The sequence below is a fragment of the Dipteris shenzhenensis genome, chromosome 6 (genome assembly GCF_047967505.1).
Source record: "Dipteris shenzhenensis isolate YYH24624 ecotype China chromosome 6, Dip_SZ_1.0, whole genome shotgun sequence".
In the NCBI taxonomy this organism is placed as follows: domain Eukaryota; kingdom Viridiplantae; phylum Streptophyta; class Polypodiopsida; order Gleicheniales; family Dipteridaceae; genus Dipteris; species Dipteris shenzhenensis.
Window position 1 is genome coordinate 54,181,688 of NC_141601.1, and position 18,383 is coordinate 54,200,070.

Consider the following 18,383-nt stretch of genomic DNA (forward strand, 5'->3'; position numbering starts at 1 on the left):
CCAAGATCAATGAATTATAGTTGACGGTATCTTGGCTATAAAGCATAATCCAAACCACAATTTATCGCATTGACATCACCAAGGGAGGACTCAAGAAATACTAGGATGCATACTTCTAGGTCTTTTTACATGCAACTAATGTACTTGCACACATATAGGAAAACTTCCATCCCTTGGTGAAATGGACTTCATCCTGTGCATAGGCAAACATGCAAAGGATCAAAGCTACATGCCAAGCATTGAAAGCAAAAAAGGCTCAATGGAAGATCAAGGAAGGAAAAGTGAAAGAAGTCATCACTCGAGACAACCCAAAGATAGGACTAAGCATATCAAGAAATCAATTTGCTAAAGGATAAGCTAGTTAAGGCAAAACAAGTCAGTCAAAGAAGGAAGCACCATGCCAAGGTGACAACAAAATAAATGTACCAAATCAACAAGAAAAAGTTGGTGTTCATAGTAATTGGCAATCTTAGATTTTGCTATTGATGAAATGTGGTCGCAACATTAACAAAAGATACAATTTGACTTATTGCCCAATCCACGTGTTGCTCAAAAATTGCTTCAGGTACCCCTAATGTTGAAGGCATACTCTAAATATTCACCTTAGGAAGATTCAAAATTGAAACTTGCTGATGCTATACTTCTTCCCTTCCTAGTGATGGGATTAAGTTAAACTCTTTGCATTTGACTGGTTCCTCTTCCCTTGGATTGGCATTTTCCTTGTTATTCCCCTGCTCTAACAATAATACATCCTTCTCTTTGGTTAGTGATTCCTGGGATTTCCAATCCCTTATCCTCCTTGGTTTATGATTGGGCATTCCCTTGTTTGAATCTCAACTTCATTAATATTCTTGTAGGATTAGTACTCTAGGGTGGAGATGGCAAACACATCTTCAACAATTTTAACCCTCTTGTAGGACTCCTCAATTTCTTTCAACGTGGGCCTTTCCTCTTCTATGAGTGGAATTCTGTTTGGGCTGGTTGTATCATCTCCTTCTTTTAAAGATTGTTCCGTCTTGGTAACTTTATATGCATACTCAAAAAGTCTAGCCAGCATGTGTCTGATCTTCGACTGTGTAACAATTCTATGTGTTTTCTTACACAAAACTTCTCCTAAGTGTTGTGTAAGGAAACACATAGAATTGTTACACATCACATGAATATAACGCAGCAAGTTACACCAAGATTCAAATATACAAAAAACTCGACAAAAATAAGCTCTTAAAAATCTCATGATCTCACATAATCTCCATCTTATTCATTGGCTTGCGCTTATATTTAACCCTTACCCAACATATGCTAGATATTGAAGCAACCGACTACAACAACAACAATGAATACACACTCTCTCTCACCCTCGTCCTCTTACGACTCAATTAACATTCAACTTAACCCAACACGCTAAGTGCCAGAGCTATGGACTACAATCTTGCTGAATGAAGAGCACTTGCAACTCTCGCAAGCTTCTTGTAAGCAAAAAGCGTGCGAAAAATAGAGGAAATATTACTGTAAAAAACCACCATATTAACACCGATATTATCATTATATCGATGGTATTTAATCTCACACTGATGGTAACACTTGAACAACCCACTGGTATCTAGTTGATTGTCCTATTAATACTGTCAACATTTTAAATTATCAATGGTGGTAGATTTCTCTGATTAACGATGATCTTTCCCGATTACCACTGTTATGACATTGCTTTGAAGCTATTCTGAACCAACAATGACAATCATGAATGACACATTAACACAAACATGAAAACATCAAATGAAATCCCTAGATGCCAAGTTTGTTTATAAGCACAACACACAAACTAGGTATCCTCCATAGCCAATGGACCCAAGAAAACAAGAAGTTTCAAGTATGTGTGAGCCTAAAGAATGTAAATGGCACTAGAGTGATTTTGATATACTGAGAGAGGTGAGATAGCTCTAGAAAGTAGGGAAGCACAAAGGTGACAATCAAACAAGGGTCTCACAATACCTTCATTGCATCTCTAAACCACAATTAATGGAGGATGATAGACAGAGTAGGCCTATCATGTGTCTGGTATTTGGATCCATATATAACACAAAACAGGGCTAGATAGCTTCTTGCCGTGTCTAATTATCACCAAGCTACAATACATAATTTTTTGGTTTTGCAATGGATCCGTTTACGTTGTTTCGAATCCACTATTGATATTGTGCTCACAATTGCATGTTAAAGGTAGATCTAAGCTTCTCACTCCATACAAAGGTTAGAATACATGATTATGTTAAATATGGTAGGTGTTTTACCTTGCTGTTTCTTTTCTTCATTCTTTTTTACAAGAGAGTAGGTCAGCCAAGCTTGAAGTTATTTGTAGACCGTATTCCTTGACTTCTATTAATTTATCATACAGAAATGGACGCTACCACAGTTTTTTTACAAAAGACACGGGGGTGCGAAATGTCTGCAAGATTTCTCTTTGGGAGGAAAATTGTAGCCTCGCAGCATAACATTTGGAATTCATGGTACAAACTGCTTTTGGGATAGGCCACCTATAACATAGGAACTTTATGGATGGAGTCTCTAGAGAACCCAAGGCCAAAGCATCTAAGAGGAGGCATTGCCTGAAAAACCTCCTGAGCTTTTCTGTGGAAGCACTAGCACGGCACGATGTACCAGGCCGTGGCCAAAAATATCAATTGCTTCCATGGTTTATTGACAAAGGAAGTTATTACTGGTATCATGCTCATGGCCTGTGCTGTTGAACTGAATATTTACAATCACCTGCAATACTCCAGTTTTGTGCAGCATTTATGTTTGCAACAATTCTGAACACGAGGAAATCCCTAAAACTTTGTCATCTCCAATAATGTTATAGCTTACACATCATTTCTATAGAGCCCATGCCAGTCTCCCACTTTGTACATAAAGACAGATATACTCACCTTCATCCATATCTGGAGACAGCTCTAGCATGTAAACACACTTGCACCCCTTTTCAAAAATCCTGGCTAGCACTACCATTTTGACTTTATGTTTTACTCTTTGATGAACCATAATCCATTGGTAACCAACGGCGATCTCTCAGGTCAGTCTTAATATTTGAAGCATCTGGTTCAGTGTCCTCAGGAAAAATAACATTTCTCCTTAGTGGCAACTGCCTAGCACGCAAGGGCATTTGCTTGTCTTTATAAGAAACCTCTTGGTTCAAAGAAAGGTCTCTCTTCCATCTTCTGTTTCCAGCCATCTTTTGACTTTGAACCTGCACTTGCACACTGGGAAGTGGCCAAATACCCTGCCAAAACAGGAAAAAATCTGTAAGAAACAGAACAAGAGGGAAATCCTGAGCTCTTTCCAGAAAGAGCTAAAGAAAAGATAATGCAAAGACTAAACACAACAATTAGAATAGAGAAGACACAATTGAGCTCTTATAACAAAACCTTGGTCAGCCTTCGGGCTCGAGATTCTGCTCCACGTTTGACCAGGAGACTGTCCACTGACACCTCCATTACTTCCTCAATATTCAACCAGTATGTATTGATCTGTCAGATATTCATTCAAATTGGTAATGAAGAAAACCATTAAGATCATTAATTTAACAAACAAGGAGTCAGAGACAAGGAAAACAGGAAAAGAGCCAACTTTCCTCCTGCCTTCTTTGCCCCCTCCCCTTAATCCTTTTCCTTATCTCATTTCCCCCCCTACTTTAAAGTCCATATGACCAGAAAATTTATAAAAACGACAAGACCAAGTCAAAACCTAACCCTGTATAATAAGCACAACAAAAACAACTGCAGTCTTCATCTCCTCACATCAAGATCCAAAAACATCAAACTTTGCCATACCTGGCATGGACTACCCCAAGTAGGTGCAGAAAGTGCATAAAAGATAAAGGCCAACTTAACATTCAAACATTTTCACAGAGGTAAACATGCCAAGTTCATACACAGCGCATACTCGCCAGGAAGGCTGATACTACAGGGCAGACCTCATCAGATAAGCCTGTGGAACTGCAGCCTCACCCTGTTTCTGAAGGTGCCAGGAGTTGAATCCAAATATTACCTGGTCTCTTCCTATGCTTTTCAAACAGCTCACTCATAGACTCCATGTAGTGAAGTTCAGCTTTAGCCCCTTCATTTCTTGCCATAATTGGAAAATTTTCCTTGGAGATTCACAAAATGCTACCTCCTTTAATATGTCTTCTCAAATGGTATAGGCATAGGCACTGAAGAAACAAACGTAGTCCAGCTAACCACTTATCTGCTGGCTGTGAGTGAGTGTCCCAATGGCCTTCACCTTTGGCCTGTATGCATGTTGCTGCTGTTGCAATTTGTCCTCTCCTTTGCCTCTGCATAACAGAGAACTAATCCTCGAGCTAGGTGTGTGGTCTGAGATATAATGCTGAAATGCTGGAAATACTGAGAATACACTGGTACTTTAACCCTGATAAATGTCTAGGATCTGGTGGGCTTTGATATCTCTAAAAAATGTCTGAAATCTGCAACTGTTGCCCCCTGATCTGCCTTGTGTCTTGTTGAGAATGGTGTAAATCGCACCATGGAGATAGGCCTTAGGGTAAACCTAAGGGGTGAGCATGTGTATATTTCGTTTCATTGCAATACAACATAACGTACAGTTAGTTATCTCTTGTGCACTCACCTCTCTCTCCTCCCGATCCTCCAACATCAAAGCCACTTGTGCTGTTTGTAGAGAGGGTGCAATCCCTTGCTTTGTCAAGGCGCAAGCCCTTGCTTCCATCAAGCCAACAAGCCCTCTCCTTGAGGCATCTTCATCTTTGGTTTTCTCATCTTGTAGAGCTTGTCTTCATCTTCGTTTTGAGTCAGAAAGCTCAGAAATTCGCTTCTTGGAGCTTGAGTTATCCTCCTTTGAGTGATGTTCTTCCATATGGACAATTTCTGAGATTGTGTAAGGCACTGAGAGATTTGTGAGGTAACTTTGGGCCGCTACTCTTTTAACTGTCTTCAGTCTAATTCTGTAGTCGCTCTATTGGGATCAAGGTCTTGCTCTCTTATGCACAATGAGTGCAATATCTGTGTGCCCTAGTATGGTCATAGAGTGTGCAACTCTAGATGTGTGCTAATGTGTGACCAAGTGTGTAGGTGGTAGGTGTGATTGATGAGGTGTGAGTGTGGTTAGTTGCTTCAGAAATTCATGGATCTTGACTGAGTGATTCTACGATCTAAGACAGTCTTCCATCAGCTCACCTATGATGTCCTCTCTAGTTGCACTTGAGCCCATTAAGGCTCATTCAATGATGAATAGACTTGTGCCTACGTTGCTCAAGCTATGTTTTTTCCCAGAGAAAAGAACTTTCTATTAATGCTTGAAAAACCATACAAATCAGCAGTCCCTATGGTGCTGATCATGGAAAGAAAAGTGGCTGAAGATGAAACAACCTGTTTCTAGAGAACCCAACTCACCACCTACGGAATCTCTGAAACACTGGCTGACAATCAAGGATGACAACTATACAACCAATGAATCCCTGGAGGCATGAAAATATAGAATATATGCCTGCAGGCCAAGCCTTGCAGACCTCGTGTAGTTCAATCTTGAGGATGCTGTATCTCTACATCCTGTAAGCTGAGGAGACCTCATCGATTAGGAACGCATGACCCCCTTTTGTCAACCATGCCGCCATGCCCCATGTGAAATCCCTCTCAATCCTCTGTACCCAAAAAGATCCCAACCAGATACTTTGTGCTCTAGGGAAGTTCTATAAGCAATAAGGGATCGTCTCAAGAACTCCATCACTGCAGCGGTGACACCATATCCACACGCATTTGCTCCAACCATATGCCGATAAGTAGGCCCCCCCCCGGCGACCACCAAGAAGACATAGAAGATCTTCCGTGGCCGCCGGCTGGACCTTAACTATGCCCACAATCTAGATTTGGACCTCTTGGGGCACCTGCTGTTTTGTAAGTCTAAAGGAACCCCCCTCCCCCCCCCCCCCAAACCCTTTCTCTCTCTCTCTCTCTCTCTCTCTCTCTCATTTGCACAATGTTGGATGCTAGGAAAAGAGCAATCATCCTGGACAGCACTAGGATATACCTAAGAGGGACCTCTTTTTTTGTCACTGAGGATAGGACACCTAAACAACAGGCAGAGAGACGCAAATTTTATGAAGCACGTACAAAGGAGCAAGAGGTAGAGGAAGCTAAGACTCTCTAGGGACACGCAGCCCATGGGACCCAAACAATGCTTAAAATAATGATCTGGAACTGTAGGGGTTTCCCATGGCATAAAGGCTCTGGTCTCAATGATGTGTTAGATAATGCAGAGATAGTTTTTTTAGCAGAAACATGGGAAAGAGACGTGCAAAGATTACCAGCAATTCAAGGATACATGGTACATTCACTATGGCAAACACAAGCAGGCACTTGTGGGCAAGGAGGGATTGCATGCATGTACAAGGAATGTTTACAAGACATTGTTAGTTTATGCAAGGATGATCCTTACAAAAGATACATATGGATAAAGATAGAGATGAAGCCAATGCCATTATACATTGTAGGATGCTACATCCCACATCGGGAATCCCCATACTATCCACGATATGGTAAAGATGCCTCAGACCCATTTGGAGATCTATGCTCAGATGTGGCCCACTTCAGCTCCAAGGGACGAGTAATAATAATGGGAGACATGAATGCACGAATTGGAAATGCCCAAATTCAGTCATTGACAGGACATGAATACAATAAAGAGGAAGAGATTGAAATAGACACTAGTTGGCATCGATGCTCTCAAGATAAGGAGACTAATGCACATGGGGAAGCACTTATGAGTCGGATCAATGGCCTTCAAATGATTGTGTTGAATGGAACATCCTTATTTCCACGTACAAAGGTCCCGACCTGTTTCCCAGCTAGTGGAGGACAAAGTGTGGTGGACTATGTTCTAGTTTCCACAGATACGATACATCTAGTAGCATGTTACAAGATAGGCTAAAAAATGCCTGAATCGGATCATACCCCTCTCTACATCGAGATGCACATACCCCATTTGGCAGAAGTTAAAACAGCCACAGCAGAAAACTGGTTTCTCCGCATGGACACAGACAAAAGGGAATATTATGAAGAGGCTGTAGATACATTGCTCAAGAACACATGCATGCTAGATTGGAATAGAATGAGGGAAGCATTATTCTCTACTGCACAAACAGTTTTGGGGCAGAGAAAAAATAAGAGAACATGTACAAAAGGGCTACCATGTAATCGGTTGTTCGATAAAGAATGTAAGAGCACCAGACTGAAGATAAAACATATGCCAAATGGGAGTGAACGTAGAGAAGCTGAAAGGCTCTTTCATGCCCTTAACCGGAGGAAGAGAAGGAAATACTTGGTGGATAAAGAATGGGAAGATGCCATAGAGTTTGTAAAGAACCCGAAAGGCACTTGGAGGAAAACAAAGGAAAGAAAAAAGGATGTTCTGGGAGATTTTACAGCAGAGGAAATGCTTCAATATGTGAAGCAATTATACATGCACCCAAATGCCCCACCTATGGTTGTTGAGAGGTTCTTCTACAACGGTCCAGACATTTTCACTATAGATGCTGTAAATGAAGGTCTTAAAAAAATGGCCAATGGGAAAGCACCAGACACTCTACATTTTCATACTGAGATGATCAAGTGGACAAAGGATTATACAAGAGGGTGCTTAGCCCACTTGCTTAATGATGCAATTAAACATGGTTTCCCACCAGACTGGCAAGATAATTGGATAAAACCCATCTTTAAAGGGGGAGATCGCAGTCAGCTCACCAATTACAGGACTATCATGGTAGGATCCATTATGGCAAAGCTCTTCAGCACAATTATCGAAAATGAGCTGAGTCTATGGGCCGAGCTGAATAGAAAAAGAGCCATTGGACAGGTAGGCTTCAGGAAGCACCACAGTACAGCTGATCATTTGATTACTTTGAGGGTACTAATGGAAGAAAGCAGGCTAAGAGGACAGCCCCTTTTTTGCTGCTTTATTGATTTTACAAAAGCATTTGACACTGTCCCCAGTGGGAAAGATTGGTGCATTTAGAAGTGCCTAATCATCTGAGAATGGCAATCTTCAGAATGTATGAGAAAGTAGCATGCCAACTAAAAGGGAATAATGGGCTGTCAGCCACATTTTATAGTAACATGGGAGTCAAACAAGGCTGCCCATTATCCCCAACATTGTTTGGTCTATGCATAGACAAGCTGGAGGAGTTAATTCATATGATGCTACAGGGAGAGCAGCCAACGAGTCCCCAAATATGTGGATATACCATTCTACTATTGCTTTATGCAGATGATGTGGTCTTCTTCTCTTACACAGCAGAGAATATGCAGCGGATGATGCACACCCTCCATAAATTTTGCATGGAGAGTGGTCTAACAGTTAATGTCAATAAGACCAAAATGATGGTAATAAAGACAATACAGCTAGCCAACATCCCAAGCATTATGTATGATAAGAAGGAAATCGAGAGGGTGCAAACTTTCAAATACTTGGGGATAGATGTACCATCTAACCATAGATGGGGAGATTGTGTTCAGAGGAGGATTGATGCAGGATGGGGTAAGTACTACCGCTTTGAAAATGACTGCAGAAACATTGACACCACGAGATGGGATATTAGGCATGTGCTATTTGATGCGTATGTCATTCAAACAGTGCTTTACAGTGTGGAGGTATGGGGAAGCAGCATTTCAGCATCAAAATGGAATGACATTGAGAAATTGCAGAAGTCATTTCTCAAAAGGCATTTAGGAATTAAGTCCACCACACCATACTCAATCATGCTTCTTGAAACTGGTTGCAGACCCATTGAGCTGAGAGCACTGGAAAGAGTCTTCAGATATATAAAGAGGATTCAAGATATGCAAGCACATAGGCTACCAAAGAGAGCATGGAAGGCAAGCAAGAGACCTCAAAAAACAAACAAGAGCAAGATGCTATCATCTGGATGGGGGTATGACATTAAAGCCTGGTTCCAAAGATGGGAAGTTGCTTCTTACCTAGATGCAATGCCAAGGGAAGAGGAGAAAAGGACATTTTCTACAGCCCTTTTAGAAGCACTACATAGTAAATGGCAATCAGCGAAGAAAAGGACCAAATATGAATATTATTGTGAGAATATCAACCCCAACTATTGGACCACATACTCTCAGAAAGAGAACAAAGCACACAAATATATATGCACACCTATCTCTCTCAGGGCAAGAAGAAGCATCGCAATCATCCGAACTCAATCACACTCCCTAGAAGTGGAGAAAAAAGCATGGGAAGGAGTATCAAGGGAACAAAGACTCTGCCAGCTATGCAACTTAGAATCTAGATGAAGTGGAAAATGAGGCACATGTTCTTTTGACATGTCCGCGATATGAGCATCTAAGAGAAGATTTCAGCAATGTCACGCAGCATCACAACAGTTTGGAGAGCTTGCTTTCCCATCCTCACCTCGCAGCCTTGGGCAATTACATTACCAAGGTCCTTGCATACCGTGACCAATGTATTACACAGGTAGCAACATGCTAGCTGTCCACTCCACCCTTCTTCAAAGAAGGAGACTTTTTGTAACATTCCATTGGGTCCCATGGGTCGATTTCAGGCCCCCAGAGGACGATAATAATAGTTTCTTTATTTCTTTCTTTCTCTCTCTCTCTCGCTGCTCCGCCCTGCCTCGCCTCGCCTTGCTGCTCCGCTCTGCAGCCCTGCTCCCTCCTCCGCCCTCAGCTCCCTCCTCTGCCCTCAGCTCCCCCCTCCGTCCGCTGCCTCCTCCCCTCAGCTCCCTCCTCCGCCCGCTCCCTCCTCGCTGCGCCGCCTCCTCCCCTCATGCTCCGCCTCTGCTGCCCTGCCTGCTGCAGCTCCCTCCGCGCAGCCTCCTCCTCCCCTTCTACTCCGCCTCCTCCACTCAGCCACCTGCCGCCTGCTGCTGCTCCCCCCGCCTGCTGCAGCTCCCTCTTCTGTGCCCCCTCCTCCCCTTCTACTCCGCCTCCTCCACTCCAGCCAACCGCTACCCCTCAGCTCCCCGCCATCCCTCACCCACCCCCTCGCGACCCCTCAGCTACTCCCTCTACCACTCAGCCACCCCCACCTGCTCTCCAGCCACCGCCCCCCTTCCCTATTAGCCCCCCTGCCTGCTCTCAGCCTACCTACATCGCCCCCGCCACCCCTCAGCCTCTTTTCAGCCCCCCCCCCCCCCCCCCCGGGGGTACCTCCCATCATGGGGAGGGAGCTCATGTTCATGCTCTCGCTCCTGCACTAAGCCCTGCACCAAACACGGGTCAATCAAACAAAATGGGAAAAGGTGGCAAGGATATAGATAAAGCCGCCAAGAAAAAACAGACATAGTTGAAACTCGAAGATGTCAACACACGATACAACCGTAGTGGACTTGGAGTGCGCAGCAAAGCAAAGGCGGGGCCCACTTCCACCTCAGCTTCAGCTCCAGCTTCAATCTCAGCTTCGATCTCAGCTGCATCAGCTACATCCTCATACTCAGCCTCAGCTTCAGCCTCAACGTCAGCTCTAGTTCCAGTTCCAGTTCTAGTTCCAGCTCCAGCTCTAGCTCCACTTTCAGCTCCACTTCCACCCATAGCCTCTACTGTATAGCTACTGGCTCTGATATACCCCTACCCATGACATCGATTGCCCCATCCTCCCCTAGGATAGAGGGGTTGTCACTGACACCATCTCTCCCTTCTTCTCCCGCTATAGTTCTCTCTCCGGTTATAACACCTACTTTGGAGGGCTCGTACACTGTTCGGCACTACTCGACCTTTCTCTCCCCTCTGCCTCTCAGTCAGCCCACACTCACTCACCCTGCTAGGATCGCCTCATCATCCCCATACCGCACCCATCTTACCTACTCATCACCCAGCCTCCAGTCTCTTCCTCACACTTTCAGGCCACAGTCCTATCAGTATCCGTTAGTGCACGGACGAGCTGACCCATCAGAGGCTTGGGAGTATTTGCTGATGGAGGTCCAGAGCATCCGAGAGCGCAAGAGGGAGCTGTCACGCTTCGCACAGGAGCAAACACGCTTCACCTAGGAGCAAGCACGACTCATACAGGAGCAGTCTCAAGCTATCCGAGTCCAGGATGATCTTATTCAGGGGCTCAGACAGCAAATCTCCAACTCCGACAGGAGGTCACTGCTATACGTACAGTCCCAGGGAGCACCCCAATTGTGGAGGCACATATTGCGAGCATGCAATCTGCCATCGAGGAGACATCCAAATGGGTCGACATAGCCCAACGGGAACTTGCAAGGGTAACCGTTTCGGCTGCCCTCGTGGAGCAACAGCAGAGATCCAGCAAGGCTCTCAACATCAGAGTACGTGGGATTCCCCGCACTAAGGCTACCCCGATGGCAGATGCGCAGGCCTTCGTGACCACTACCCTAGGGCTAACTGAGCACATGATTGAGAGAGCATGGCGGGTTGGGAGGGACCCCAACCGAGAGCAGCCCCTTATCATCCGGTTCCATGACGCCCAGGTACGACTTTCGGCTTTATGTCGTAGGTTAGTCTTACGAGACCAGCTAGCGATCTCCATGGACGAGGACCTCACTCCACTACAGGTTGAGGAGAGGCGTTTCCTATTGCAACAACGAGATCAGGCCTACAAAGAGGGGAAGTGGACAGTAGTACGAGATGGACGACTACTTACAGGCCCCCGCCGTCCGGCACTCACCTCTCCTCCCGCATAGGGAGGCGGGGTTTATGAGACTTAGACATCCGAGACCCTATCCTGTACCATCTAGAACGTAATGGTACCTTATGGTCAGAACCAGGGAACTTCTCGAAATCCTATACAAGTCATGACAGAGTTTTTTACACAGAGACACATCAAAGTCCACAGCGCCCACTACCAGCAGTCAGTGGGTATACATGGGAGTTTGCCTACAGAGATGAGACGAGGGATACAGGAGGGGTTCGAGGATCAGGAGGAGTCGCAGTCCTTTACAGATCCACACTTTTGGGAACCATTTCAGTGGAGCAAAGAGATCCACACTCCAGGTTTCTCTAGATTCGGATCCGACACGTGGATAGCCGGGATTTGTTTATTGCAGTTTGCTACTTCCCCCCCGAGACCTCCCGCTTTGCCAGAGATATTCGAGGGGAGGATTAGACATCCCCATTTGCTGCTCTTTATCAGTCCATCGTTGACTTCTCTAGCCGTGGGGAAGCCCTCCTAGTTGGGGACTTCAACGTGAGAACAGGTGCTCGTCAGCCACCACTCCTCGACTTCAAGGATGATTCCACTCTACTGCCAAACACTGACCTTGAGGAGGCAAGTATGCTACGAGTTTCGGCTAACAGACGAGGACCGCTCACATCCTATGGGCAAACCCTATTAGACCTCGATAGGATGCATGATCTCATCATCTATAATGGTCTTGACAGATGGCCCGCATCAGGTGGCTTCACTTGCTTTCCACATGGGGGAGGCTTCAGTGTTGTGGACTACATCATGGGATCCCCTGCCTTCACATCTCACATCAGTGACTTTACCGTAGCACCTCTCCCTCCAGGGGCTGACCATACCTATCTTTTCTTTAGCATTTCTATCCCCCGCTGCACAGCACTTTCAAACTGTTGAGCTCTTACTCCACTTACCATGATATACGCTTTGATTGCGATCACTCACCTACTTACTCTGGTCGTCTATACATTCTTTTCGCATACATTGACTTTATACCCTTACTAGAAGACCGTGCTACCCTACTCACTTGCTCACTACGAGGCTGCTCTTCACGCCTTTCCCCACAACACCCGCTCCACCCGCCCATCACCTCCTGGGACCGTACCCTGTAATAGCTGGTACGATGATGAGTGTAAGGCTTTACACCGTCAGCTCAGATTTAAAAAAAAACAGCCTTCCAAGCGAATCAGAGACGCTACGCGAGTACTGCCGTCTGGTACGCAAAAAAAAACTTAACTTCGTGCATCGGAACGAGGAGGAGCTACTCAACATTCTGTTCAGTAACAACTCTAAGTACTTATGGCAGAGATTTCTAGAGGGACGTTCCCCCCCACAAGTCACTGACACTCAGGTGTGGTCTGATTATGCACGCACGCTCTATGATATCCCAAATCAACCAGCCCCTAACCTATCACATATGCCACGCCCCACATCTTGCACCCTCTTCACCAGGGGGGGGGGGGGGGTAAAGGATGCCGTAATGAAACTTCATAATGGCCGAGCGAAGGATCATGAGGGACTATGCACTGAGTTCATTGCATATGGAATTAACCTCCTAGCCCCGATCTTAGCCAAGCTATTTAATGAAGCCGTTTGCTTGGGGTTTCCACGCACTTGGACCATCAACACTATCTCACCCATCCACAAGGCAAGGGATCCCATGAACCTGGAGAACTACAGGACCATTACGATTGGACATGTCATGTCCAAGATTTATGCATCAGTACTTGATTCTGAGGTCAGCAGATTTGTATAGTGTCGAGGACTCAGAGCAGCGGGACAGGCTGGTTTCAGGCGAGATCATGGGACCATGGACCACATTCTCACACTCAAATGTATCATTGAGGAGGCGAGGGCACGGAAGCAGAGGGTTTACTATTGCTTTGTGGACTTCCGCAAGGCATTTAACACCGTTCTGAGAGCCCGCCTCATACGACGCCTATAGGATCTGGGTTACGACCAGGAGATCATTTGGGCTGTCATGGCACTTTATGTGCGAGTTTCAGGTAGAGTCCGGACAGGATCTGGATGGACAGACGAGATCATGAACACTATCGAGATCAAACAAGGGTGCCCATTATCACCTACCTTGTTTGGGCTCTACATCGACGAGCTTGAGACAGGGATGCAGGCACAGGGTGGGGTAGGTTGCTCTCTCACGGGCATGTTGATCCGGATATTACTTTATACAGATGACGTGGCTCTCTTGTCTTCCTCAGCAGAGGGGCTCCAGAGACACCTTGACGCACTACAGTCCTTTTGTGAGTCTCATGATTTGAAGGTCAACTTCGGTAAAACCAAGGTTATGATCTTCAATATATCTCGAGTCGTCATGCGCGATGAGCATTTCACATTTGATGGGTCCCCTGTTGAGGTAGTTTCATCATACACTTATCTGGGGGTCATCTTTTCCGGACCCACCTTCACCATGAGACCCGCGATGCAGGCACGCCTGAGCAGAGGATATGCTTCATTGGCTAAAGGGTTGCTTTTTGACTCCTTGGTCCGCCCTGCAGAAATGTATGGCAGCCCATGCTAGGGGGTAGATTTGTCAGATACAAAGTGGGCCAGGGTGGAGCGGCTACAGGTTCTCATGTTATCACGGATGATCCGTGGCCAAGCGTCCCTCACCAGATTATTCGGGTAGAGTTTGGGTCACCCCCATTACAGCTAGATGCTGCATTTCAGGTCATTACATATCTATACCGGGTCAGGGAGTATGGCGATTAAACATCCGGGCGTAGCAGGATACCATGGCTAGCACTGTCCTCTTCTATGGCACTTGCAGGAGGGGGAGATCAGAGGTGTTGGTATGCACGCACAGAGAGATGGTTTGCAGGACTAGGGCCCCACATGGATAGACTACCCCCTTTCCAGTACAGCATGGATGCTCCTTTCTCTCCCCTCCTATCACACGCGGTCAACTAGGTTATCCGTGAGGATCTACTTCAGCTACACATATTCCGGACTTGGTTGGGCCCGAGTGATCTTCCAGTGAAGTTGGGCTTCTACAGAGATCACTTCTTACATATCACAACGGAGGGTTTCATTGATCCACCAGGATACACACAAATTCACCTACCCCACTCGCTGAGGATCTCCCTTCGGCAGTTCCGGGTCTCTTCACACAGACTTCGTATCGAGAGCAGCCGAGCAGAGTGGTTACCGAGGGAGAGGCGCATATGCACACTGTGTGACATGCAGGAGGTTGAGACAGAGGGGCATTTCATCTTCAGGTGTCCTGTTTACTATGAGATCCGAGGGCATTTCTACCGCCTCTTCAGAGATAGTTATGGGATGTTGGCTTGTGTCTCTTCTACCCAGACCAACGATGTTTGGCTGGTTTCATTCATGAGATGCTCAGACACTGCGATAGGATACTCCGAGCATGGAGACATGAGTAGACTTCTCCCTCGACTGGTACCTCTTAGAGCTCTATCACGGAGTTCTTTCAGCCAGATCACATAGACCCCCACGAGACGAGACCTCAGCATGACCATGACCCGGAGCCTGTGACCCGCTCAGACAAAGGGTTGACTCACAGATCACACTTGGGAACATTCCCTCCTTGTTTAGGGTTGGAGCCCGACCAATGGGAGTCACAGTGGCCTTGGTTAGATGCAGAGCTATGACCAAGAGACGTACCAGGACTGCACCCTTGAGGGCGCGACAACGTTCTATTGCTGACCTCATGCCTCCGCTTCCACAGCCTCATCCATCCTGATGTCATGTTGCTGACGATGATGATGATGATGGTTATGATGATGCCGACGATGATGCTGAGATTGATATATATATAGTCGGGATATGACTATGTTGTACTTAAGACTTAGTACTGCCATTTTGCATTTTTTTGCATTCTGCATTGGTGTGGATGCTCGTTTAGTAGCTCCACTACCACAGCTCATTGTATTCAGGTTTTTTCGCAGTCTCATAGACCCGTCGGTCTTCCGAAGACTTTCATAAACTTTCTTTCTTTCTTTCTTTCAGCCTAGTGTCTCTTTCGAAAGAGTCCATGCCATCGCCTCCAACATTTGAAGATGCTGTCCTATACGTCATGCTCTCTAAGTGGCCTACTTTGGACAACCCAAACCACTATCCCCAAATCCCACTGGACCTCACGAAGGGGACAACCCTCCCAAAGCCAAAGGCACCAACAAGGTGCATCCTAGTCCGAAATAAATGACGGGTCAATGCACCACTCCTTGCCCAACCAGTCCTCACAAAGGGGATAGCCCTCCCAAATCCAAAGGCGCTACAGAGGTGCATCCTGGTCTGAAATGAATGATGGGTCGATGGGCCACTCCTCGCTCCTCTTTTTACAACTACAATTTAACATGAGCGAACAATTCCATCTGATCCTGTCCATAGGAAGTTGTGTACCAAGCACCTAAGCTGCCCCACGCATCCCTTGGGAAAACACTAGCATGAAGCTATGTACCAAGACATGGCAAGAACCTGGTTGGCCACCAAGGCCCTGCCTACTTGGGAGAGTTTGGTCGAGCTCCAATAGAGAGACACGTGCCGCACACTCTCTAGTACCAGGGCAATCTGTTGCTATGTTGATATATCAATGCCTACATGGCAACCAAGGTATCTCGCTGTCTCCCCAAGCGGAATCCACTGAAAACCAAGGGAGCCCCCCAATCACAGATCTCCTGGACCTCTTCTGTAAGGAGGCTGACTGATTTGGCCTAGTTGATCCTAGCCCCAAAGGCCTCGCCGTAGATATCTAGGACCCCCCTAACTGCCTCAAGACTCCCTGCTGAACTCTCCATGTAGAAGGCACTGTCATCTGCAAACTCTAAATCCAAAAGCTCCTCCTCCTACCGAATCGGCTAGAAGCCTCATCCCAGTGAAGCCTACAGTCTTGAGAGCACAAAAAGTAACCCAATGCCTCAGCTAGGAAAAGGAAAAGAAAAGAAGCAAGAGGGCAGCCATGGCAAAAAGAGTCTACGTGCATGAGAGAGAGAAAGAAAGAAAGATGTATAAACGTCTGTGGGAGACGTCGCAAGCCTATGAGACAAAATGCCAAACCAAAAGGTAGCTCATACAAGCCACTAAGGGCTGAAGCAAAGGGATAACTAAGGCCCTTGTCGAAAGCTAAAGTGCTAAGCTAGTGAACAAAATAGTAGAGTAGCAAAATATCAGAAGAGTATCAGGCGCTCAAAGCTAACGCTCTATCATGCTCAAGTTCCATATATCAAGGTAACCTAGTGGCTCTCTGATGAGATGTGATGAGCTCTCGTATCTGAGTCTGTCGAGCTATCTCTCAACGTGGTGGAGGGCGTGGTCTCCGCGATTTTTGTATCCGATGGGCTACGTCGAGGGTGACGCCTTGTCTTTGGCAGTCACCTCTAAGGAGGGCTGAAATAGACCGGCGGACCTCGATCGTGCGTGTTCTAGTCCCTCTCTGTGTTGCATGTGAAGTGCGTGTCTCTCGTCTAGCGGCAACGTGGCGGAGACTCCCACTACTAATCCATGATGGTCTCATATCATCAAGCTCCTCTCCCTCAACCTCACCGACAACTGACTCAGATGCATAGAACTCTGTAGCAAGTGTCTGTGTTTTGTCGATCTCGGTGGCCTGTGGCATCAATCCATGTTGCTCTCTGGTTTGTCGGATCAGTACATCTCTCTATCGTCGCATCTCAATCAGATAGAGCCCAACACAAACCTGACCGAAAAAATGGATCAGCCATGTAAGTGGACCAAAGCCATGCCCCTCTTGAAAGAGGCAGTGATATCGCCCTCGAATCTCATAGTAGACTGGGCAGACACACAGAAAACGCTCCTCTGTCTTAACCTCCTCCATCCGGCGTAGTGTGCAGATCCCCTGCTCTCTGGGTATGCCTGCAACTCTCCCTGCCTCAATCCTCAGCTGATGTGATGAGACTCGCAACTGCTCGATGGCGATCCTCAATGCATGTGAGACTCTCTTTTAGGATGCCAATCTTGAAGTCACCCAACCGTAACCCCTGTGATAGGCTCACCTTGATCATATACATCTACAGCCACTATTTGCGAGATAGAAATGCAAACCCCTCCACTCCTGGCTACTATGGGGGACCAGACCTCAGGGCTTGTTCTAAGAGGAGATGGCATCAGTGTCTGACATCTGCTCCTAAAAACAAATGCTTCTAGGTCAAAAGAAAGTCTACTGCCTGTCCTACCCGTAGGCCTGTATAACTCTTGGCAAAGTATCAAATGTTGTGGATGTTGATGTACATGATCGTGAAGCCCATGCATGTTTTAACTCACCAAGTTCCACTCATAGGGAGTAGGGGGTGGAGAACACGGCTCGCCTATGAGTGGGAGCCTGCACAACAACCTCAGACTTCTGTGACTTCAGAGGGGGGGAAACAGAGAGTAATCTATATCCGTGCGACTGCGTACCAAAGGTAACAAGCTCTACACCTAGCTTCAAGGCCCACTACATCATGAAGAAGACCTCCACCTTAAGCCTTATAATGCATTGCTGGAGCGTCCAATACTTAGCTTTGAGCTGCTCCTCTTGTCCCAAGCGAATCACACCCATTGCAATGCTTGTGCCCTACCTGTCCAAGGTGAAACCGAGATGGAAGGTAGCTGTGTCACTATGGGTTATCCAAAGCTCCCTCCCGTCAGTGCCCAACCATTCCTCCATCATACAAAACAATGTTATTGCATCATAAAGTCAAACGACCTGGGGGTCC

General features: G+C 46.3%; 1 protein-coding gene across 2 annotated transcripts in view; it reads right to left on the bottom strand.

Annotated features, from left to right (window-relative positions):
• Window positions 1-2,343: 2,343 nt before the first annotated feature.
• LOC147901358 (uncharacterized) overlaps window positions 2,344-18,383 on the bottom strand; it is a 175,310-nt gene continuing 159,270 nt past the window's right edge. For both annotated transcript variants that reach the window (XM_087376068.1, XM_087376067.1), the window contains 2 exons: window positions 3,417-3,518; window positions 2,344-3,271 (listed from right to left, as the gene is read on the bottom strand). In XM_087376068.1, coding sequence (XP_087232194.1) covers window positions 3,008-3,271; window positions 3,417-3,518 — 366 coding nt within the window. In that variant the 3' untranslated portion in view covers window positions 2,344-3,007. The remainder of the gene's footprint in view (window positions 3,272-3,416; window positions 3,519-18,383) is intronic.